The 24,331-nt window shown below is 44.4% G+C and overlaps 3 protein-coding genes and 1 pseudogene across 4 annotated transcripts in view; 2 read left to right on the forward strand and 2 right to left on the reverse strand.

Annotated features, from left to right (window-relative positions):
• The window catches only part of LOC115110114 (adenylosuccinate lyase-like), a 22,841-nt gene extending 13,942 nt beyond the window's left edge, over nucleotides 1–8,899 (reverse strand). The window contains exon 1 of the mRNA XM_029635486.2: nucleotides 8,875–8,899. The gene's annotated coding sequence lies outside the window, so the exon portion shown is untranslated. The remainder of the gene's footprint in view (nucleotides 1–8,874) is intronic.
• On the forward strand, nucleotides 8,297–14,727 carry si:dkey-110g7.8 (GTPase IMAP family member 8). Its single transcript, XM_029635484.2, has 3 exons — nucleotides 8,297–9,695; nucleotides 10,079–10,663; nucleotides 12,575–14,727. The coding sequence occupies exons 1-3, from the start codon at nucleotides 8,897–8,899 to the stop codon at nucleotides 12,649–12,651; spliced, it is 1,461 nt and encodes a 486-aa protein (XP_029491344.1). The 5' UTR covers nucleotides 8,297–8,896; the 3' UTR covers nucleotides 12,652–14,727.
• Nucleotides 14,728–14,781: 54 nt separating this feature from the next.
• LOC135564977 (uncharacterized) lies at nucleotides 14,782–17,429 on the forward strand (annotated as a pseudogene).
• Nucleotides 17,430–20,870: 3,441 nt separating this feature from the next.
• LOC115110115 (cyclic AMP-dependent transcription factor ATF-4-like) lies at nucleotides 20,871–23,843 on the reverse strand. 2 transcript variants are annotated; one of them, XM_029635489.2, is made up of 3 exons: nucleotides 23,682–23,843; nucleotides 22,423–22,836; nucleotides 20,871–22,221 (listed from the first exon to the last, which is right to left on the reverse strand). In XM_029635489.2, the coding sequence occupies exons 2-3, from the start codon at nucleotides 22,724–22,726 to the stop codon at nucleotides 21,254–21,256; spliced, it is 1,272 nt and encodes a 423-aa protein (XP_029491349.2). In that variant the 5' UTR covers nucleotides 22,727–22,836; nucleotides 23,682–23,843; the 3' UTR covers nucleotides 20,871–21,253. The 2 variants fall into 2 exon arrangements, with proteins under 2 accessions (XP_029491349.2, XP_029491347.2); XM_029635487.2 differs by having other exon boundaries at nucleotides 20,871–22,224; nucleotides 23,682–23,842.
• Nucleotides 23,844–24,331: the final 488 nt, after the last annotated feature.

A 24,331-nucleotide genomic window follows, 5' to 3' on the forward strand; every position in this document is an offset into this window, starting at 1 on the left:
CAGCCCGAGAAATATGGACACAACGGTTCTTTTTTTAGCACTGAAATACCGAATCACCACACCCAGGTTTTTCGAGACACTGACATCAGTGGACTCATCCAAAAGGAGACTGAACTTCTCATCCCCCACATCTGATGTTACCCTTCTGAGAAAATAAGGAGCCAGTACTCCGCTAATCATTCCTGTGCACTTGGTGCGGCGCATTTGGAAGTTTGTTGCTGCCGCAGAATCTGAAAAGGCAGCTTTGCAAGCCATACCTAAAGGGTTACATGCTAGCAGCAAACAATGCTCTGCAGTGGCCATTGCCATAGTAGCTTCTGCGCTTTTGCAGTTATCCACTTTTTTAACCAACTGTGGTAATGTAGCCTGAGTTGTGGGGTTGTACAGTTTTGATTTATTTATATGCTTTGCTGTAGCACAATGTTTTTTGATGTCATACACAGTATGCCTTACAATCATCCCCAATTGCTGGCATCAACCACCCTTTAAATTCAGGTACAGACTCACATTATTTTCTGTACTTGCCTACGGAGCTGTGAGGGGAACGGCACCTCAGTACCTCCAGGCTCTGATCAGGCCCTACACCCAAACAAGGGCACTGCGTTCATCCACCTCTGGCCTGCTCGCCTCCCTACCACTGAGGAAGTACAGTTCCCGCTCAGCCCAGTCAAAACTGTTCGCTGCTCTGGCCCCCCAATGGTGGAACAAACTCCCTCACGACGCCAGGACAGCGGAGTCAATCACCACCTTCCGGAGACACCTGAAACCCCACCACTTTAAGGAATACCTAGGATAGGATAAAGTAATCCTTCTCACCCCCCCCCCTTAAAAGATTTAGATGCACTATTGTAAAGTGGCTGGATGTCATAAGGTGAACGCACCAATTTGTAAGTCGCTCTGGATAAGAGCGTCTGCTAAATGACTTAAATGTAATGTAAATGTACTTCTGGCAATACCATTTTGATTGAGACATGTTGATTGATGTTGTAAGTTCTGTTCACGATCAAACATTTGTCACCAACTATATTCATTGGGTTTGTCTCATCAAACGCATACTACTGCTGCTGCAGTCAGCCAACAATGATTTGCAATTTGCTGAAATTGCTGCTGGCCTGCTGCTGCCTGTGCACGAGCTGAGCGCCTGCTGCTGACATCACTGTAAGGGTTGTCGTCGGGGGAAGAAGGAGAGGACCAAAGCACAGCGTGGTTGGTGTTCATCTTTTTAATAAGAAACTGAACACTTAAAAAATACAACGTGACAACCGAAACAGTTCTATCTGCTGCAGACACACAAAGACTGAAAATAACCACCCACAAAACACAAAGGAAAACAGGCTGCCTAAATATGGTTCCCGCCTGTCCGGCGCTGCCAGAGCTTCCGCCCCTCAGTCCAGAGGTGCCAGAGCCCCTCAGTCCAGAGGCGCCAGAGCCCCTCTGTCCAGTGCTGCCAGAGCCTCTCAGTCCAGAGGCGCCAGCACCGCCTGATCTGCCCGTCTGCCCAGCGCCATCTGAGCCACCCGCCAGTCAGGAGCCGCCAGAGCCGCCCGCCAGTCAGGAGCCACCAGAGCCGTCCGCCAGTCAGGAGCCGCCAGAGCTGCCCGCCAGTCAGGAGCCGTCAGAGCCGCCCGCCAGTCAGGAGCCGCCAGAGCCGCCCGCCAGCCAGAAGCCGCCAACCAGAGCCGCCCGCCAGCCAGGAGCCGCCAGAAACGTCAGCCAGCCAGGAGCTGCCAGAGCCATCAACTAGCCTGAGCTGCCTCTCAGTCCTGAGCTACCCCTCAGTCCTGAGCTACCCCTCAGTCCTGAGCTACCCCTCATTCCTGAGCTACCCCTCAGTCCTGAGTTACCCCTCAGTCCTGAGCTACCTATCAGTCCTGCACTACCCCTCAGTCCTGAGCTGCCCCTTAAGTCCAGAGGTGTCCCTCAGTCCGGTGGGCCTGTTTAGGGTTCCCAGGTCAGGGTCGGCGGCAAGGGTCACCGTTCCTAGGAGACCACAGAGGCGGACTAAGACTATGGTGGAGTGGGGTCCACGTCCAGCGCCAGAGCCGCCACCGCGGACAGATGCCCACCCAGACCCTCCCCTATAGGTTCAGGTTTTGCGGCCGGAGTCCGCACCTTGGGATGGGGGTACTGTCACGTTCTGACCCTAGTATTTGTGTTATTCGTTTGTTTGAATTGGTCATGACGTGAGTTGGGTGGGCATTCTATGTTTTGGGTTTCTAGATTGCTTTTCTGTGTTCGGCCTAGTATGGTTCTCAATCAGAGGCAGGTGTCGTTAGTTGTCTCTGATTGAGAATCATATTTAGGTAGCCTGGGTTTCACTGTTGTTTTTGTGGGTGATTGTTTCCATGTCTGTGTTCGGTTATTCACGTTACGTTTATTGTTTTTGCATGGAGCGTTCAGTTTATGTGTTTAAATAAACAACCATGGACACTTACCATGCCGCATATTGGTCCTCCGATCCTTCTCGCCTCTCCTCTTCAGACGAAGAGGAGGTAAACCATTACAGGAGGGGAGACTGGGAGGGCAGGCTGTCTTCCGGCGCCGGTACCCCTTGCAAGTCTTTGGATGTAATATCCTTAAGTCCCAAAAACTTTTCTGCCGCAACCACAATAAAGTCCAGTTTCATAGTCTTCTTTAAGACTTGAGCTGTACAGTTTATGACTGTGGCAATGAACGCCACAAAATCCATATTTTTAACACACAGGGTATCTTTTGCCTGGCAGCAAACATTTACTACAGGCTGCGGCGCATCCACTACCATATCTTCACTAGCATCACTTGTTTTCTCAAATATTTTAATCGCCTCCGCGTAGGACATTCGATTGGTTGCCATAACTTTTGCCACTTCAATCTCCCTCACCCTCACAGAGAACTCCAGGAACTCGGGGTCACAATCCCACCCCTACTGAAACCGCCGTCCTTCAGCACACCGTCCTTCAGTATACTCCATCCATCTGCATACACATGAAACATGGCCAAATCCTTTACAGTTCTTACACTGCAGTGGTTTGGGGATGAAAGCTCTCACAGCTTATCTTACATAATAACTCATCTTCACATGCATAGATAGGTGCTCTTCATAAAAAAAAAAACAACAGGACAGACTTTCTTATTTTTCTGTATTCACCTAGGAGGTCAGATGCCGGGCACTTCATTGCATGTGGAAATTCACATGTGAAATCATGTGTTTTTTTAACGTAAGGGGATGATCCATTTTATGAATTAACTTCATTGTGATATTTGTTTTGTTATAAAGTATGCTTTTTTTTTACCAAATTTACTTGCATCACTCTTGCTTTTTAAATAAACATGTATGTCCACCAGAAGGAAGATTATAAGATATTTTGGATTTTACATTGTAAAGTATTTTGGTATGACAATATACACTGAGTGTACAAAACATTAAGGACACCTGCTCTTTCCATGACATAGACTGACCAAGTCACTTGTGAAATCCACTTCAATCAGTGTATATGAAGGGGAGGAGACAGGTTAAAGAAGGATTTTTAATCCTTGAGACAATTGAGACATGAATTGTGTATGTGTGCCATTCAGAGGGTGAATGTGCAAGACAAACAATTTAAGTGCCTTTGAACCGATGGGTTCTATGTCGAGACTCATGAAATTGCCTTTGTAACCGATATGAAATGGCTAGCTAGTTAGCGGTGTGCGCTAGTAGTGTTTAAAATCGGTGATGTCACTTGCTCTGAGACCTTGAAGTAGTTTCCCTGCAAGAATCTGGGCTTTTGTGGAGCAATAGGGAACAATGCTTCAAGGCTGACCGTTGTCAATGTATACAGAGGGCCCCTGGTTAAAGCCCAGGTTGTGGTGAGGAGAGTGACTGAAGCAACACTGCTACACCTCCCAAGGAGGGACGAGATAATGACGAGATACCTAAGTTTCCACCCTAACAATAGGACTCGTTGTCCACAGAGCGGAAAGGCGGGCTGACAAGCTCCCGTCCATTCCTCTATTTGTATTGGTGGATACATCTCATTATTGTAATACTTTTTGGAATATTGGATGTTGACATCAACCGCCTGTATTCACTGGAGAGAGATGCGAGGCTACTAGCCTCATGTCATGAATGTGCATAGCCGATATATAGTGTTTTCTTTCAAAGTTGCCATGATGTCACATGTCCTACTTAATATCAGTACACTCGTAACAACCTAAGCATGATGAAACTTCTATTCGATTAAAATGACTACCCTCTCTGGCCTCACCTCCTCTACCCAGTATGGCCAGCAACTCCATTGTGTATATGGATAAATCATCCATTTCTCTTTTTGTCACTGCTACCTTAAACTCAGGAACACTGAGAGCTGCACCTGGCCTCCCTGTTTTAGGGTCTGTGGCATAAGAATCAGAATTAGTTAGGTAACATAAACTCAGCAAAAAAAGAAGTGTCCTCTCACTGTCAACTGCGTTCATTTTCAGCAAACTTAACAGGTATAAATATTTGTATGAACATAACAAGATTCAACAACTGAGACATAAACTGAACAAGTTCCACAGACATGTTATCAACAGAAAGGCAATAATGTGTCCCTGAACAAAGGGGGGGTCAAAAGTAACAGTCAGTATCTGGTGTGGCCACCAGCTGCATTAAGTACTGCAGTGCAACTCCTCCTCATGGACTGCACCAGATTTGCCATTACTTGCTGTGAGATGTTACCCCACACTTCCACCAAGGCACCTGCAAGTTCCCGGACATTTCTGGGGGGGAATGGCCCTAGCCCTCACTCTCTGATCCAACAGGTCCCAGACGTGCTCAAATGGATTGAGATCCGGGCTCTTCGCTGGCCATGGCAGAACACTGACATTCCTGTCTTGCAGGAAATCACGCACAGAACGAGCAATATTGCTGGTGGCAATGTCATGCTGGAGGGTCATGTCAGGATGAGCCTGCAGGAAGGGTACCACATGAGGGAGGTGGATGTCTTCCCTGTAACACACAGCATTGAGATTGCCCTTGAAGATTTACCAAATATGTCATGGTGCAGCTGCTGTCCAAAAATGTCACATGGAGAAGAACTGGTTTTTTTGCGACACTTCAGGGCGATGTATGGTATAAGATGAGACTCACCAGAGATACCTCAGTGGACTCACACATAAAGGATGATAAAGGCCTCTAGTGGCCAAAAGCCTGTTTTAGCATGGGCAGCACATAGAGAATGACAAAGAAAGCATCCCTATATCATTCTAATTATGGTATCTGTGAGCGCATGGGCAACGCCATTGAGGCAATCTCCATTTTGAAGTAGTCCGTTTTCTTCATCTACTACTTATATGAGTATGCAAACAAACTGAAAGGGTACATACTGCCACCTGTTTCATGTTGCTTGAACAGGTATGAAGCTATAGGGTTTCCTGCAGGATGTTTTCTCAATAATACTTGTACATTATTATCATTCATCAAAATCTCTATAGTATTCCTATAGTGAGCTTTATTTATTTTTTCTATATTTTTTGGTATTTCTTCAAGCTGCTTACCATTCATGTCTTATCATTCATGTTCTTTTTTCAGTGAAGAACATTTTTGTTCATTGTCATACTTGTTGGTTCAGCTTGTTTTCCCTTTTCTGCTTATTATTTTTTATTTGATTTAACTAGGCAAGTCAGTTAAGAATAAAATCTTATTTACATTGATGGCCTAGGACCAGTGGGTTAACTGCCTTGTTCAGGGGTAGAACGACAGAATTTGACCTTGTCAACTTGGGGATTTGATCTAGCAACCTTTTGGTTACTGGCCCAACGCTCTAACCACTAGGCTACTTGCCACCTCAAAGCACCTACTTTTAAAATCAATGTTATTTAAATATTTCCATTGCCCATGTCACAAATAAAATGGTAGGTCCAACATGTCTCAACTCCAATTGAATGTATTGAAGAGCAACTCCACACTTTACTTTACACTTCACTGTATGACTCATATTTTACTCATATAGTGTGGCTAATGGTAGGTAGCTGATGGTGTAGAATTATTCCATTTAGATTACTTAAAAAACAGGGATTTGATCTAGCAACCTTTTGGTTACTGGCCCAACGCTCTAACCACTAGGCTACTTGCCACCTCAAAGCACCTACTTTTAAAATCAATGTTATTTAAATATTTCCATTGCCCGTGTCACAAATAAAATGGTAGATCCAACATGTCTCAACTCCAATTGAATGTATTGAAGAGCAACTCCACACTTTACTTTACACTTCACTGTATGACTCATATTTTACTCATATAGTGTGGCTAATGGTAGGTAGCTGATGGTGTAGAATTATTCCATTTAGATTACTTAAAAAACAGGGATTTGATCTAGCAACCTTTTGGTTACTGGCCCAACGCTCTAACCACTAGGCTACTTGCCACCTCAAAGCACCTACTTTTAAAATCAATGTTATTTAAATATTTCCATTGCCCGTGTCACAAATAAAATGGTAGATCCAACATGTCTCAACTCCAATTGAATGTATTGAAGAGCAACTCCACACTTTACTTTACACTTCACTGTATGACTCATATTTTACTCATATAGTGTGGCTAATGGTAGGTAGCTGATGGTGGTAGAATTATTCCATTTAGATTACTTAAAAAACGGCCTTTGTGTGACTATTCAAGCAGTCTACATCAGAGTCAACATGTCAGAGCACATTCTTAAATAGGAAGTAGCAAACATATACATGGAGATATTGTTCATGAATAGCACCAAAATACAATCATGCTACAGCACCCTCAGCACCCCTACTTCCACAGCTATGCATAGAGGGGTCATAGTGTGTAGCTACAAACAAGACTTCCCGTGATGTAGCCCAAACCATTGGGGCGCTTACAGACATTTTCGCGAGAAGACCAATTTTTCGGATGTCTTCTGACTCCAGGTCTTTAGATCTGCCACCTCCAACCGCAGATGTGGAAGTCCGACATCGGCCAATGTGGTGGATTGAGACATAGCCCAAAAACATATCTGTAGCTTAGACAGATTGCTATGGGGATTTTTCTGTTAGGCTAATTCCATTGCCGGACATCGACTCTACATCTATTTACAAATCTCAGATAGGTAGGCCCTATACTATTTGCACAATTCAAAATATTACCATGTTATTGCATCCTTTATACCATGCCATAGATCTGAATCATGGAAATGTACCATGGATTTAGCTTTGAAGTATGATGGTACTGTCATGCACCTAAATAATATCAAGATATTGCATCATTTATACCATGGTATAGATGTGGATCATGGAAATACCATGGTTTTAACCTGCACTCTACCATGAGTCACATTCTACCATGGTAACGCCTAATTATGATAAAAGGTACAATCTTTATTAATTGTGCATTACCCTGGTACAATAGCAATATAATGCACTAAATAAATAAACCCACCAAGGTCAAAAGAGGTTGGTTGGTGGGTATTATGATGCATTTATATACCATTATGGACAAGTTTCTGATAAAGTCAGAGGCATTAGGCTACTATTGTTGTTCCTGGTTTCTCTAACGTCAAAGAAAAAGGGGAATAGTTGATGTGAAAAAGGGGTAATACTCTCTGTACCGTTTTTTGCTTATGTTTTGGTTCCCTGTGTTGCCAACCAGAAATGTGGGAGAATGTGAGATATAGCTATGGTACTCTTATCTTTGGCATTTTGTAATGATGATTTTTTTTTTTTTGTATTTATTGTTTTTTAAAGTCAAGGGGTGTTGTGTTTATTTCGGCCTGCAGAGGGAGCCCTCAGCTCAATCTAGTGGTTGCTTCATGTGCTCTCGCTCTACAGTGGCTCTCGCGCTAGGATGCCTAGATGCATTTTTACTCCTCGTAAAGCTGTTGCAAAGCTTATTTGCTGTGCTTTGTGTGGTTCCGTTTGTAAGACTGGCACAAGATGCTCACACGCTAAACTGAAATGATTCATAAGAGTCACGACTCTTTGGTTTGAATTATAAGTAGCCAAAATGTACAAAACCACACATTTCTGGTCTGCATTTCAAATATTGTATTTTCTTGTTAATACCGTATTTCAATATGTCATCATCTCTTTCCCTCATCCCTCATATTCTCCCTCTCTCACACATGTTCCTCCAATGTCTGTATTATAAATAGTGTTCAGCATTGGGGGAATAATTCCCACAGCTGTAACCAGGGCAAATTCTCTCCAACTCTGCTCCCCACTTTGTCTCTGTCTGCAGCAGTATGCCGTGCTCGGCGTGGGAGAAGCTCCCTTGTCTGCTTCCCCTCAATATGACCAGTCATTTCCCCGAAGCTGCATGGTGTTAACTTCCTGTCTACACAATATTCGCTCTTGAGAAGATAAATAAAAAAAGGGGGGGGGAATTAGTTCCAGGGAAGAGGGGGCAAGACAGAAAGACCTACAGAGAGAAAGGGAGAAAGAAAATGGTAGAATGAGGGGAAGAGAGAGAAGGAGTGACAAAGAGAGAAAGGGGAAACAGAGAGCGAGAGAGAGGGGGGGTAGGATAGAGTGAAATGTTCTGCGATTGAAGGAGAGTGAGCATGAGAGGGAGAGAGACTAGAAGACTAAACCTTTTTGACTGCCAGTATTTTGTGGACCGGTCAGGATACACCATTGAACAGATTACCGGTGTCCCCTGAAGGAGCAGGAGGCAAAAATCATGGAGGTGGAGGGGTGAGTAAGAAAACAAGAGGCTAGAGACAAAATGGCTACAGTCTCCACTGGTTCTGAATTTGGTACCGGTAGGTGAGTTTACTTCTGGAGCTCTGCTCCTCTATGTTTCGCTACAGATAATTATCTGCACTCTTCCATGGACAATCCCAACGGCAGCTACTGTCAGTTATAGCTCTCTCTTCTCTGGCCATCTGACAGCATAGACATTAAAACAGGACAATATATATCACTCATTACCTTCCTGCCTTGGAGAGCTCAAATGGAGAGTCCAAACATCTGCCAGTCGTTGTCGTCTCCGACAGTTGAACCCATCTGTCATCTCCCGGAGCGTAGGCTTCTGCTGCTGGGGGGACCAGGAGCTGGGAAGAGCACCACAGGGAATGCCATCCTAGGTGAGGAGATCTTCCAGACTGGGACAGAGACTATCCACAGCACCGTTGGCCACGGGGGGGTTTGCAGGAGGCGTATCACTGTGGTTGACACCCCAGGCTGGATTATACCCCATGACTCAGCGGATGATAACACAGGGGCCCCGCCAGAGCGGGCTAGCAAGGAGGGACCCTGTGTCGGTGCCACCCTCTGTCCCCCAGGGCCCCACGCGCTCCTGCTGGTGGTCCCCGTGTCACAGCCCTTCACAGAGGGCCACAGGAAGGCAGCAGAGAAGCAGCTGGGTCATCTAGGAGGAGGGGCCTGGAGGTCCACCATGGTGCTCTTCACTGGGGTCGACAAGCTACCGGAGGGGACGTTCGTAGAGGAGTTCATTGCAGCTGGGGAGCCCCTTCAGTGGCTGGTGGAGAGGTGTGGTAACAGATACCATGGCCTGGATAGTTACACACAGCAGAGTGGGGATGACAACATGGTGAACACACAAGTTCAGGAGCTGCTGGAGAAGGTAGAGGAGCAGGTTAAGGAAAACCATGGCTGGTATTTTGCAGTAAACGAACTGATTCTGCTAGAGGAGGAGCAGGCAAGGAAGGCGGTGGAAGAGAGGCGGGTGAGAGAGGAGCGGGAGGAAAGGGAGAGGCAGAGACTGCGGATGGTCGGAGGGCCTCCCAGAGGTGACCAGCTCTTATTGCTTCATTGTTAGAAGAGAGAGTTTTAAAAGGGTTCTTCGGCTGTCTCCACGGGAGAACCATTTGAAGAACCCCTTTAGATTCCATGTAGAACCCTCGGTGGAAAGGGTTCTACATGGAACCCCAAAAAGGTTCTACCTGGAACCTAAAAGGGTTCTTCAAAGGGTTTTTAACAACGGTTCATGTAATAACACCGGTTAACTTTGCTACAGGGTTCTCCAATGGGGACACCTGAAAAGCCTTTTTAGATATAACCTTCTTTTCTAAGAGTTTTGCATACTTGGCATAATAGTTCCTAAACGTTCACAAAGGTTTTAATAAATAGCATACACGTTATAAAGCTTTCTATCTCTCCCTGTCTCTTCCAGAACTGAGGGTCCTCTTGTTGGGATGGAAAGGAGTGGGAAAAAGTTCTGTAGGGAACACCATCCTGGGCCGGCGGGACTTTGAGTCTGGAACAGAGACGGAGCAGAGCCTTAGGAGGCAGGCTGAGGTGGCCGGACGCAGGGTCACTATCGTTGACACCCCTGGCTGGGACTGGTTCTCCGTCAGACGTACCCCGAAACACGTGAGACAGGAGTCGAAGCGAGGTGCCACCCTCCTCCGGCCTGGCCCCCACACCCTTCTCCTGGTGCTGCCAATCATCTCCACCCTCACTTCACGCAAGAGGCGGACCCTGGAGGCCCACCTGGAGGGCCTGTTTGGTGATAGGGCGTGTCTCCACACCATGGTGCTGTTCAGCTGCGGGGATTGGCTAGGCCGAACGCCCGTCGAGGAGCACATTCAGAAGGGAGGGCGGGAGCTCCACAGGTTGTTGGAATACTGTGGGAACTATTATCACGTGGTGGACAGCAAGATGCCGGGGAAGGACACAAGGAACATCTCAGATCTGCTGGACAAAATAGAGGAAATGATCAGAGAGAATGGTGATGAGGCCTTCTTGCCAATACAGAGTGAGTAGACAGTAGATGATACTGAACCCCTCTCTTCTTTCCCTGCTGTCATTAATTCACTTCTGGATGAAGTTCATATATGTTATTATGATTGTTTTTGTCAAGCATTATTTGTTATACAGTAAAGTTTTAAGGCCCCTTGACTTTTTTCACATTTTGATACGTTACAGCCTTATTCTGAAATGTATTAAATTGTTTTTGTTCCTTCTTTATTCTAAAATGGATTAAATAGGTTTTTTCCCTCATCAATCTACACACAATATACCATGACAAATCAAAAGCAGTTTTTTTTGTTTTTTTTTGCAAATGTATAAAAAAAAATGAAATATCAAATTTACAAAGGTATTCAGACCCTTTACCCAGTGCTTTGTTGAAGCACTTTTGGCAGAGATTACAGCCTCAAGACATCTTGGGTTTGACGCTACAAGCTTGGCATACCTGTATTTGGGGAGTTTCTACCATTCTTCTCTGCAGATGCTCTCAAGCTCTGTCGGGTTAGATGGGGAGCTTTCAGGTCTCTCCAGAGATGTTCGATTGGGTTCAAGTCCGGGCTCTGGCTGAGCCACTCAAGGAAACTCAGAGACTTGTCCCTGAGCCATTCCTGCGTTGTCTTGGCTGTGTGCTTAGGGTCAATGTCCTTTTGGAAGGTGAACCATCGGCCCAGTCTTAAGTCCTGAGAACTCTGGAGCAGGTTGTCATCAAGTATCTCTCTGTACTATTCTCCGTTCATCTTTCCCTTGATCCTGACTCGCCTCTTGGTCCCTGCTGCTGAAAAACATCCCCACAGCATGATGCTTCCACCATCATGCTTCACCGTAGGGATGTTGCCAGGTTTCTTCCAGACGTGACGCTTGGCATTCAGGTCAAAGTGTTCAATCTTGGTTTCATCAGACCAGAGAATATTGTTTCTCATGGACTGAGAGACTTTTAGGTGCCTTTTGGCAAACTCCAAGCAGGCTGTCATGTGCCTTGTACTGAGGAGTGGCTTCTGTCTGGTCACTCTACCATAAAGGCCTGATTGATGGAGTGCTGCAGAGATGGGAGAACCTTCCAGAAGGACAACCATCCCCAAAGAGGCACTCTGGAGCTCTGTCAGAGTGACTATCAGATTCTTGGTCCCCTCCCTGACCAAGGCCCTTCTCCCCTGATTGCTCAGTTTGGCTGGGTGGCCAGTTCTAGGAAGAGTCTTGGTGGTTCCAAACTTTTTCCATTTTAGAATGACGGAGGCCACTGTGTTCTTGGAGACCTTCAATGCTGCAGAAATGTTTCAATACCCAGATCTGTTCCTCGACAGAATCCTGTCTCGGAACATCAAAATCCTTCAGTTTAAACTAGGAATATCAGTTTTTGCATGGGATGTGTCTCAATCCACCGCTTACGCCTATGTCGGCCTTCCACATCTGCGGTGGAAGGTGGCCGAGCTACAGCTGTGTTTGTCGGACCATGAGACATCCCAAAAATCGTTCTTCTCACGAAAACGTCTGTGGCATCAAAAACGGTTTGGCCTAACTATTATGACCACTGTATGGAAGGGAGAAACTCACGAACCCGAGATGGTGTTTTCCGTTTTGCTCTACGACCCCCACAAGTGTCACAGGACTCTTCTGAAGGTAACCCAAACAAACAAAGGGAAGTAATGAAGGCAGCTTTGTGCCAACAAAGATAAAGGGGTAAATATATGTCCCCAAAAAATAACATATTTCCTGAGGTTTCTTACATATCCTAGAAATATGACAGACACTTCAAAACATTATTCCTTATGATTTGTTTTTTTGCCAGTCTTTTTTTTGCCATTAATGTGTTTCTTTGGGCTATAGTAGTAAAGGCCAAATTCAATATTTTACCAAATTATTTTAACCCCCCCTTTAGAGAATAAGTTTTGAGATAATTGTGTTCTTTTGTGTTTGACAGTGGATGAAGAAAGCCCTGAGTCATCTGAGAACAACAGCCCTGAAGAGGACTGTAGCAGAGGATGCCAGCTCCAGTAGTGACAAGGGAGAGAGTAGCCAGGAGCACATGCTTACACACTGTAAGGTGGACATGCTCTCACACTCCAAGCCAAAACATTCACATTTCAAAGTGGCCTGGTGTTTAATTACACTGGAAATTAAATGAAATAACACATACAATGCCTTCAGAAAGTATTCACACCCCTTGACTTTTTCAATGGAAAAAGTCAAGGGGTGTGAATACATTCTGAAGGGACTGAACATGTATTCAAAGTAGTTGGGTCATTCTTGAATTGCTGTGGCATTTGCGTCCCTCGCCTTTGCAACCATGAAAAACACTTTAAAAAGGACAAATAATTGCACATCATTCATGTGTTTGTTTGTATTGAACTGTTTATCAATGATACAACATAATGCAAGTCTTTTATACTGCAAAACTGTATGCAGTACTTAATGCAAGCACATTGTAGTGACATATTTTGGGCATTAAGAGATATCTATCTACCATTTTGAATGCTAGAAAGCAACAAAACATTGTATAGTTCAATGAAAACAAATAAAGTCTATTAAAAAGAAGGCAAATGTATATAATAAAAATATCTATTTACCCAAAAAATATATGGGGGATTGGAAATTATGCTTAGAATTACATTGGTAGAAGTGACAATCTCTCTGCAATATTAAAGCTGATCTCATGACTCATTCCAAAGATATACAAGGAAACAGTAAACATGTCGCCCCCCACGAATGATGCAGCCTTGAGCCAATTAATAACAACAATTCAAACAAGGGTGACACTTTATTTGAAGGTACACATATGAGCCACTCATTTCTAGCTTATAAGTATGTATACAAGTATCTTATAAGGCCTTTATTATGTGTTATTAGCCATTTATTAGGCCTTAATTAAGTTTATTTGTTATTCAAACATTATAATGCATGTAATAATAACCTCATTATTAGCTATAATAAAGTCATATTTATTGTTAATAAATATCAAGTAACACAAGAAACTATCTCAAGCTGGGACTAATAAAGGGCATAGCACCTCAATACTTGTTCCCTGTTCTGAAGTGTGACTATATTTTTACTTGCTGATTCCCCCCCGTTAATGACCTAATTGGACAGAAAGGGGCACACCTCCCTCATATATACCATACAGCCAACATTCAAGATACATTTTTATGTAATCAATTAGCAACTAAACGTCCATATATACTTCCATCCATGTTGGCTATTTGGCATATAATGTGGCATACTTACTATGACTGTGATATGGGGTTGCCTCACCTGATGTGGTTGCCTCTAATGAAATGTAAATGAAAGGCAATTATATTGTGAGCAAAATTATTCATCATGTCACTTTAGTCAATTATTTTTAAAGGGTTAAAGACGTAATATTTGACCTTCTATGGCCTCCATTTAAGAAAATCCTAGTTTACCTAAAATGTGTCATTAGTGTTACCATCATTAGTGTTACCATCATTAGTGTTATCATCATTGGTGTTACCGTCATTGGTGTTATTACTCCTACTGTGGCACAATTCTATCATAATGATAGAAAAGATTTAAAGTCATTAAGCTGCCCTTTTAGTTGATTTGAAATGGGAAGATGTACCCAAATACATTTAAATATTTAAAATCTAGAGAATTGACGTTTCCAAAATCCCCAAATGCCACTGCAATTCAAGAACGACCCAGTTGTCATTGTTTCCCTCAAGGTGTTACTATGGTAACTACGCATTATGAATATATTGTCTTATAAATGCATGTTGTGGTGAGCATCCTAAAGATAAACGGCACTCTTAAAATAATCACATCAACCTGATCATTGTATCAGGCTTTGGTTTGTGTCGTCAGAACAAACCAAACTAAATTGGAATGTAGTAATGGATGTTCTGTAACAGCACTGCCGTGTATTATTGAAATCTAACGTTAACTTTTTATTATAGGTTAAATATCGCAACTCTGACACTTATAAATGCTTTACTGACTGTTTTATCTAGTAGTGCATTGCAGTACACATATGAAAAAATACATGCATATGATGTTATGTGAATGTTCAATTGCACTGAAATTCGTGAAAACATGTACATTAAAGCATTTTGCACTGTATGTACTGTATATTGTTACGATATGGGGTGGTTGTTCAGTGTTAGCACATAGTACATGGGGTGGGCCACCCTGTTCCTGGAGTGCCTCAGGTACTGCAGGATTTTATCCCAACTGGGCACCACACAGAGATACTTAGTTAATTGATCAGTTTAGTGATTGCCTAAATTCAACACACCTGGTCCTCTAGGTCGGTTAAATAAAAAACAAGACCACGGTTGCTTAACCCTGACATAGTAGGTGGACAGCATACTACCACTACCATGCGCCATCCCCAACCGAGTCAGGTCCTGTGCTCTGCCAGGAAGCCTTGATAAGCACACAGGTGTGGGCAATTGAGATTATCGTCAATCAGAGAAAGGTGGCCACAAGCCTCTCGGCCTGGCAGTGTTTGTTTTGTGTTAGCTTTAGGTTTGGGTCATGCCCTCTTTGTACTCAGCCCATGTAGCTAGGCCTCGGACACCTAGACATAGCGTGTGCAACAATATCAGTAGGGTAGCTAGCTGGTATCATAACATCCCTTGTGTAGTGATGAGTAATGAGTGTAATGAGTGTGTAGTCTTAAAACATTTAGGGGCTGGTTTCCCGGACGCAGATTAAGCCTAGTACTTGGGACGACAAATATACCAGGACTAACAGAAAACCATTGTAACTTCAGTCCAGTCCTGCTCCAGCCAGCCCCCATCGTCCTCAGCGAAATGTTGTTTTCTGTGTGGGAGCAGCTCCCTAATATGGGTCATCTGAATAACAAGTCACTTTCCAGAGAACAGCTGCACTGTGTTGACTTCCCATCTGCATTGTGTACAATCTGTTCTCATTAAGGCTGAATATGACAAGAGATACAAGAGAGTTCCGGGAATGTGAAGGAAAGACCATTAGAGAGGGAGGAAGAAAGAGGAAGGGAGAGTGAGAGGGGAGGAGTCTGAGAGAGATGGGATAGAATGTGAGAGCCAAGAAGAAGACTGCCAGCATCTTGTGGAGCTCTCTCTCTGTTTACACAGTCTAACAGACAGACTATCCCCTGAAGAACTGGGGGGAGAAGGGAGGTGGGGAGTGAGAAAGAAAGAAAACAAGAGGCTAGAATGGCTACATTCTTCTCTGGCTCTGAATCTGGTACCCCGTAATTGAGTTTAGTTTCTGAATGTCAGGTATCCATCCGCACTCCTTCTTGCACAATCCCAACATCTGCTGTCAACTTTATAGAGGAAACTCCGACTGAATGGTGATGAGGCCGGAAACTAACTGTCCCTTTTGCCTGACTACCATCCTGCTGTGGAGAGCACAAATGAAGAGTCAAAACAGCCATCAGTGGTTGTTGTTGTCGTTTCCAACCCATCTGTCATCTCCTAGACCGTAGGCTCCGGTTGCTGGCGGGGCCGGAAGCTGAGAATAGAACTACAGGGAATGCCATCCTATAGGTGAGGAGGTCTTCCAGACTGGGACAGAGACTGTCCACAGCACCGTTGGCCACGGGGAGGTCTATGGAAGGCGGATCACCGTAGTTGACACCCCACCCTGGATTACACCCAGTGACTCAGCAGATAATGCTACCGGGGCCCACCAGAGCGGGCAAACTCCCCCCCACACACGTTTCTGCTGGGGGTCCCCATGTCACAGCCCTTCAGAGGGCCACGGGATGGCTACAGAGAAGCAGATGGGTCATCTAGGAGGAAGGGCCTGGAGGTGCTCTTCACTGGGGGTGGACAAGCTACCTGAAGGAACATTTGTGGATGAGTTCATCACAGCTGGGGAGCCCCTTCAGTGGCTGGTGGAGAGGTGTGGTAATAGATACCATGGCCTGGATAGTAACAAACAGCAGAGTGAGGATGACAATATGGTGAAGACACAGGTTCAGGAGCTTCTGGAGAAGGAAGAGGAGCTGGCAAGGAGGGCGGTTGAGGAGGGTGAGGGAGAAGGCGCAGAGGGTCCGGATGATCTTTGCGTTTTGCCGGGCTGGAAACGAGTGGAAAAAAGTTGTCGGGAACACCATCTTAGGTCAGAGGGCCTTTTTAGTCGGGGACAGAGATGGAGCAGAGCCTGAGGAGGCAGGCTGATGTGGTCGGACGCAAGGTCAACATAGTAGACACCCCCAACTGGGACTGGGTTTCTGTGAGGAGCACAATGAAGCAAGGGGCCGACTTCCTCCAGCCCAGCCGCCATATAACCACCACAGGTTCTAGGATAGGGCAGGGTCAGAGACCTGAACTGGGTACCGGTATGGAAAACACACTTGAGCTCCACAGTTTGGATCTGCTGGACAAAATAGAGAAAATTCAGACTGAATGTTGATGAGGCCTTCTTGCTCGTACACAGAGATGATGGTGAGTAGAGGATACTGAACTGCTCTCCTTTGTCTATGGCTCAGCACTATTGAACTGATAACATCATTGTTCTGATCCAATGTTTTTTGCCAGCATTTGTGGTTGAAATGTAGTTTTAAACACCCACTATACCTTACCCTTTCTGTCTTTGTGTTGATGTGGTCTCTATACCTCAACCTCCCCCACCACCACCCTAACATTTACATGAGGTCATCAGTATGGTCTGCCTGATAGAATTATTTTGTGTTTAACGGAGGACGACTGCACTGGCTTTGTGGACCAACACTGCTGCAATGCAACTGGCTGTAGTTGTTTCATTTGTAGATTGATTTTGTAATCATTTTACTAGACTTTTTTATTTTTAATAAATACATTGATGATAAAGTATGTTTTATTGTCACACACCAGATGGGTGAAGTGAAATGTGTTGTTTTACAGGGTCAGCCATCGTAGAACAGCACTGCTGGAGCATATGAGGGTTAAGTGCTTTGTGTGTTGTCAAATCCTACTGCAGCCGGAGAGAGAGACAGTTCTGACATGTGGAATTGTTTTAAGATGGTCACACTATGGATTATTTCGCTATTTAATTTAGAATTTTAAAAATATGTACTTTTTTGGGTTTATAAAATATAGAATTTGGCCTTTACTACTGTAGCCCAGAGAAACGCATTGAATAACACATTCATAAATGGCAAACAAATACAGTACAAAAAAGTAGCATCAGAAGCAATGTTTTGAAGTGTTTGTCCCAGTCAACTTTGGACACACCGACTCATTCAAGTGTTTCTTTAAAAAAAAACTGTTTCCTACATTGTAGAATAACAGTGGTGACATCAGAACTATGAAATAACACATATGTAGTAACCAAAAAAGTGTTAAACAAATCAAAATATATTTGAGATTCTTCATAGTAGCCACCATTTGCCTTGATGACAGCTTTGCACACTCTTGGTATTCTCTCAGCCAGCTTCATGAGGTAGTCACCTTGAATGGATTTCAATTAACAGGTGTTCATTGTTAATTTGTGGAATTTCTTTCCTTAATGAATTTGAGCGACTCAGTGTGGAGTAGATTACAGAAGATAGCCCTATTTGGTAAAAGACCAAGTCCATATTATGGCAAGAACAGCTCAAATAAGCAAAGAAAATGAAAGTCCATCATTACTTTAAGACATGGTCAGTCAATTCAGAAAATGTCAAGACCTTTTCAAGTTTCTTCAAGTGCAGTCACAAAAACCATCAGGCGCTATGATGAAACTGGCTCTCATGAGGACCGCCACAGGAAAGGAAGACCCAGAGTTACCGCTGCTGCAGAGGTTCCAACCGCCTTGTCTTTAGTGAGACAGAGTAGGTGAACGGATGATCTCTGCATGTGTGGTTTCCACCATGGAGGAGGAGGTGTGATGGTGTAGGGGTGCATGCTAGTGACACTGTAAGTGATTTATTTAGAATTCAAGGCACACTTAACCAGCATGGCTACCACAGCATTCTGCAGTGATACACCATATCATCATCTGGTTTGCACTTAGTGGGATTATCATTTGTTTTTCGACAGAACAATGACCCAACACACATCCAGGTTCTGTAAGGACTATTTGAGCAAGAAGCAGAGTGATGGAGTGCTGCATCAGATGACCTGGCCTCCCCAATACCCTGACCTCAACCCAACTGAGATGGCTTGGGATGAGTTCGACTGAAGATTGAAGGAAAAGCAGCCAACAAGTGCTCAGCATATGTGGGAACTCCTTCAAGACTGTTGGAAAAGCATTCCAGCTGGTTGAGAGAATGCTACGAGTGTGCAAAGTTGTCATTAAAGCAAAGGGGGGCTACTTTGAAGAATCTTGTGCAGCCTGCTTCCATTGATCATCCTTGAGATGTTTCTACAACTTGATTGGAGTCCATCTGTGGTAAATTCAATTGATTGGACATGATTTGGAAAGTCACACAGCTGTCTATATAAGTTGACAGTGCATGCAAAAACCAAGCCATGAGTTCAAAGGAACTGTCCGTAGATCTTTGCGACAGGATTGAGTCAAGGCAGAGATCTGGGGTAGGGTACCAAAACATTTCTGCAGCATTGAAGGTCCCCAAGAACACATTGGCCTCCATCATTCTTAAATGGAAGAAGTTTAGAACCACTGAGACTCTTCCTAGAGCAGGCAACCTGGCAAAACTGAGCAATCGGGGGAGAAGGGCCTTGGTCACTCTGACAGAGCTCTAAAGTTCCTGTGGAGATGGAAGAACCTTCCAGAAGGACAACCATCTCTGCAGCACTCCACCAATTAGGCCTTCATGGTAGAGTAGCCAGATGGAAGCCACTCCTCAGTAAAAAGCACATGACAGCCCACTTGGAATTTGCTAAAAGGCATCTAGATATCATCAGATCATGAGAAACAAGATTTACATTTTGGAGATGAATCTGTAGCTGGGGAGGCACCAGAGTGTGGAGGTGTTGATGATGATATTCATGGGGCCTGTAGCTGCTAGACCTCTGATGGGGACCGTCTCTGTGGATCCTGCTTTGTTTTTGAGGAGGACTTGGTCCTGGATGTCCAGTCAAACGAATAATTATCAAGTTATTAGGAATTAATCAAGGAAATAATTTACTTTTTGAAGCTTATCCCACTGAACTGTGATTAACAAAGTTTTTTTTGCAATACCATCCCGAGATAATTTGTAGGTCTATATGTCCAATGTAGGTCTATTGCATGTCTTCCCATATTTAAAAGATGTCTGTGAACATACAAAACTGCAACTGAGGAATCAACAGAACCCACAACTTGTGAAAGCCTACTGTCTCAGTCACGGGCCATGAACGGATAGGCCAGGTCACATGTCCATTATGGATCTCACATGATATTCCCAAGAAAGACTGAGACGCATGACACTCCTGGAGTCAGGATACTTCCTGCTTTGCAGAGGGGGTTATTATCCATTATTAAATTGTGCAACAAAATGGTTGGAATGAAAAGGTTGCTTTCAGACCAGTTGTAACATCAAGAGTTAGAAGTTGTGGTTAATTGTCCTATGGAACTGGTTGTGCTTCTCACTGCCCACAGCTTCTTTGGGGAGTTTGTGTTTTCAGACATACATTGTGCCTCAGCACTAAATGTTCGGTACAGGCCCAAATGGAATTTCCCCCAAGCTATCTGGACAAAAGGCCTAGAACAAAAACAGTTTCAGAACCCTAGTGCCAGTTTTAGGTTGAATACAGGGCAGTGTCACTGTGGTCAACCTCCATTATTTAAGCAGTGCTCAAGTCCGCACACAAACAGCACCATTCAGAGCAGGTCAGTGCTTTAAACTGTGTCCAACACAGGATGATCAGAAAATACAAATTAAAGAGTTGGAACTTGGATGTACCCTGGCTCCTGTAGTATCCCACAATGAACTATATTAACTTTATAGGTGATATGGTGCAATTTAGAACTCAGTCCTTGTTTTCTCTAGAAAGAAGCACCACATGCTTATTATGTCTCATGGGACTGTAGACCTTTCTGACACAGTTGGAGTGCACACAATAGTTGTTTAACCTGACCCTTATCTGGGTAAAGGGTTTTATGTTGGGCCAGACCACACTGATCATGTTCCTCCACGGAACAGGTTTTCACATGACAGGAGTGCACTGGAGCGGGTCAGATCTGGGCAATATTTAAACAACTTGCCTCCACACTTACAAACATTCACACCTGTATTAGCCAAATGACAAGGTAGGCCAAGGGCCCTATTTTTAAATGACAAAATTGGTCCCAATAATATACTTTATCATGAACACTGTATACTCCCATTCCCAGCTTGTTTGCTAAATGAATAGCACAAAACCAAACGGATTTGACTTTTTAATAGATAAAAAAAGGAATACAATTAGATATGATCCCGTCTACAGTAAAAGTACATTTGAATAAGAGGCTTCAAAGCCTATTTTAAGACATGCATCTACAACAATATAGACACGTCGATTGATAAACGATGACAGACTACAAAAGATCAGACTAATTACACAAGTCAATATTGTTTGTCTGGAAAATACTTAAAGGTTTTCATACAAGAGATAAGGGACTACATCAAACTCAAGCTACAAGAACAATAGTCTCAAACTCTTAAAGGAAGAGACAGGCAGGAAGGTCAATAGAACTTGGGTGTTGGGAGTCTCAATACAATACATGCATTTAAAAAGCATAGATTTTAGATAGTGGGATACTTGGTGGGTTACACAGTACAGTTAGAGGTCACGAGGCCCTTCTTGCTCTTCGCTTGGCGCACCTCCTCCATGAGGTCCTTGAGATACTGGATCTCATTGGCGATCGAGTCTGCTTTCTCCGCAAGCTTGTGGTTCCTTTGCTCGAGGTCGTCGCACTCCGCGCTCAAGGCCTCCTGCTCAGTCTTCTTTTTCTGGCGGTAGCGCGTGGCCGCCGTCTTGTTCTGCGCCATCTTCTTGAGCTTCTTCTCCTTCGGGGGTCCTCCAGAGGAGGACTTCATTTTCCCACTCGATGTGGTGGTGGATGGCTGGTCTGGATGTTGTGGCCTAGACTTGGGGGTTGTTGGGTACGGTTTGCTCTCGTTTTGGAACCTTGACTGAGTTGTGGCGATGGAGGGCCGGTTGAGCTGACCAGAGGAGCTGAAGCTGCTGTCACTGTCAGAGAGGATCTCTGGGATGGTGATAGTGGTTGTCACACCGACCTCCCGTTTAGGGGCCAGGAGGACGACGATGCGGGTCGGCGAGAGAGACAGCACAATGCTGGGGACCGGCTGGGGAACCTCCAGGTGAAGCGGCTTCTCGCTGACGCTCGCTGAGACATACACCTCACTGCCCAGCTCTAAGGTGAAGGTGGGAGATGGAGGAGGAGAGGGAGCTGGGGACTGGGGCTCCGATTTGATCTCCAGATCCTCCTGGGCATCAGGGACGCAGGGGGGAGGTGAATGAAACCCCTCCTGAGGGTCTTCCTGGGGCTGTGACATGGTCGGGGGGAGAAGTGGATCAGTGGTGGTGGGGAGGTCCGTGGGAGTGGGAGAGGGGGAGGGGAGTAAGTCCAGCTCCATGGGACACTCAAAGGAAGTGATGAGGTCTTCAGGGGAGCTGGGGGAACCGTCTGGGCTGCAGGAACCAATAAGGGAGTCCAAATCAAACTCACTCAGGTCTACCCTCTCGGCCATCCAGTCCATGCCAGAAAAGGCATCTTCTGTGGAGGACAAAGAGAGGGTTAATCAGCTGCTCAATAGCTAAAGTAATACACTGGAATTACAATTTGTGATAAGTCCTTACCTTTTCTATACGGCAAAAAACAGATGGGAATCAAATATAAATCGCTATGGATTTCTACACACTGTCGACCAGTATGAACATACGTGGGAAGGACTAAGGATGTTATGGTCCTCACCTTTCCAATCATCTGCACCAATGTGATGGGTGTGGCCTAGCTGGTCAGCAGATAGCCAAGGGAAGGACAGCAAGTCTGCCTCAGCCTTCTCTTCCTGGAGGAGCAGTGACGGCGGAGTGGGAGGGGGGGATAGTAGGAGAAGTGGAGAAGAGGAAGATGACGAGAGGGGTGAAGCCCCCCCCTCTATCGAGGCAACTTCATCTTGGTGGCGCAGCGACCCCATGGGGTCAGCCATGAGAGAGGAAGGCCCCCAGAGTAGGGCCTCCATATCGTCCAGGCCAAACTGTGAGCTCATCATGGTCATAGCTCTGTTGTTCAGTCACTAAGATCTGAGATGGTAGGTACGGCAGTAAGAGTTTGAGCGATTCTTTTATGCTGTCAACTACAGCAGTGCTGAGGGTTTCCACACGGGACCTGGGAAAGAGACAGGATTAGACATGGTGAGTTCATGTAATAATGTAAACAGTATCTCATAATGTAGGCAAATTAGCTTTTTCTCCTTTGTTGATTTTTATATTATGTCATGGTAGGCAGTGTTATGTTGTGTAATATTTGGAAGAACATTTTTGATTGATTAGGAAAAACATTAAGTCTGAGCTTATGTTTATATATGTAATGTGTTTTGTGCACAACACTGCCCCTACCATTTTACAACGCTGGCATTGAATACCCTCCCTGCCTTTGTCTTGTGACTCGCAAACGCGCCAAATGAGGTCAGTTTCCACAGCAACCATCGTCAGAATGGAAGTGTGTCTAGCGAATGAGATGGCGGCTTCCGCCTCCCTAACCAACAGCCACACTTGTGTTCACCCTCCCGCGTTAAACACGGATTATATCGCCATTTTGTTCAATAACAAAAAAAGATCAAGAACCATTTTGTTTGCCACGTTGGCATTCCTGGAAAATTCCATAAAATCGTACCACCTATTTTTTTAATTTTTTTTTTTTTACAATTGGTGACAATGTCTAACGCTGTAATTATGAAACTACTCACTGACCATTTTGCCCGAACGAAATACAATGTAACATTCTCTGATCTGACTCGTGACGTTGGTATCAAATGTCATTCCAAGGATTTGTCTGGCGAATGGCGACCTTACGGCAAGTTATACTATATGTATTTAGAAAATACTTCGCTAGACAACATAAGCAGGCGAATAGCTTCACAAATTGAGTTGAGCTCATTGACGTCATTGGGCTGTCAGATTCACGTTAGCTAGCAAATTGCTTACAAATAAAATCCTTAAATATATACTTACGTCATTTTGACAAATATGAAGTTGAAGCAGTGCACTGGGTTGATGCACTGTTGGATTTGCTGCTGCTAGGACCGCCGCAAGCCGTTAAACTGCCATTTCGCTCAAGAGAGCGGTGTCACTTGAATGTTGATATTGTTGGGCGCTGGTGGAAAATGGCGCATTTTGAGAGCAACTCCCAAAAGACCAATGATTTATATATACACACTAGAATACTAATAGGAGTCGCTGTGTTGAAGCCTCCGTGCCTCCCATCGTGGTACCCCGTCATTGTAAAACATATTTTGGAACTTATAGAAAAGCATTTATTAATGTCTACATTCATTTTTGTCGCGTTTATTCTATTACAGAGACCATAATGCATACTTTTAAATGATATTATGTGAGATAAATATACAAATAAAAAGTGAAAAAATACATAACATTTTCCCTAGTCACATTTTTAGAGGTTACTAATGTTACTGTCCTCAACTACAGCAAAGAATACTTCAATATATGTAATTTTGTCCTTGAAACATTTAATTGAAATAGAATTCCATTCAGTCTTATGGCGGACTGAGCCTACTGGTGAGTACCAATATGGCCGACCGTTGGCTTCAAAGCCTCTAAATGGCCACTACATAGCATAAGCTTTCCAGGGTTTATATACATCG

The sequence above is a fragment of the Oncorhynchus nerka genome, linkage group LG26 (assembly GCF_034236695.1).
Source record: "Oncorhynchus nerka isolate Pitt River linkage group LG26, Oner_Uvic_2.0, whole genome shotgun sequence".
NCBI lineage: Eukaryota > Metazoa > Chordata > Actinopteri > Salmoniformes > Salmonidae > Oncorhynchus > Oncorhynchus nerka.

What these genes read in the sequence shown, in the direction of transcription:
- si:dkey-110g7.8 (XM_029635484.2), top strand. Translation starts at nt 8,897, where the DNA reads ATGGAGAGTCCAAACATCTGCCAGTCGTTGTCGTCTCCGACAGTTGAA. An exon ending in GGTCGGAGGGCCTCCCAGAG is followed by an intron (nt 9,696 to 10,078) that starts GTGACCAGCTCT and finishes TGTCTCTTCCAG; the next exon opens with AACTGAGGGTCCTCTTGTTG. An exon ending in GGCCTTCTTGCCAATACAGA is followed by an intron (nt 10,664 to 12,574) that starts GTGAGTAGACAG and finishes TGTGTTTGACAG; the next exon opens with TGGATGAAGAAAGCCCTGAG.
- LOC115110115 (XM_029635487.2), bottom strand. Translation starts at nt 22,726, where the DNA reads ATGACCATGATGAGCTCACAGTTTGGCCTGGACGATATGGAGGCCCTA. An exon ending in TGGTGCAGATGATTGGAAAG is followed by an intron (nt 22,225 to 22,422) that starts GTGAGGACCATA and finishes TGTCCTCCACAG; the next exon opens with AAGATGCCTTTTCTGGCATG.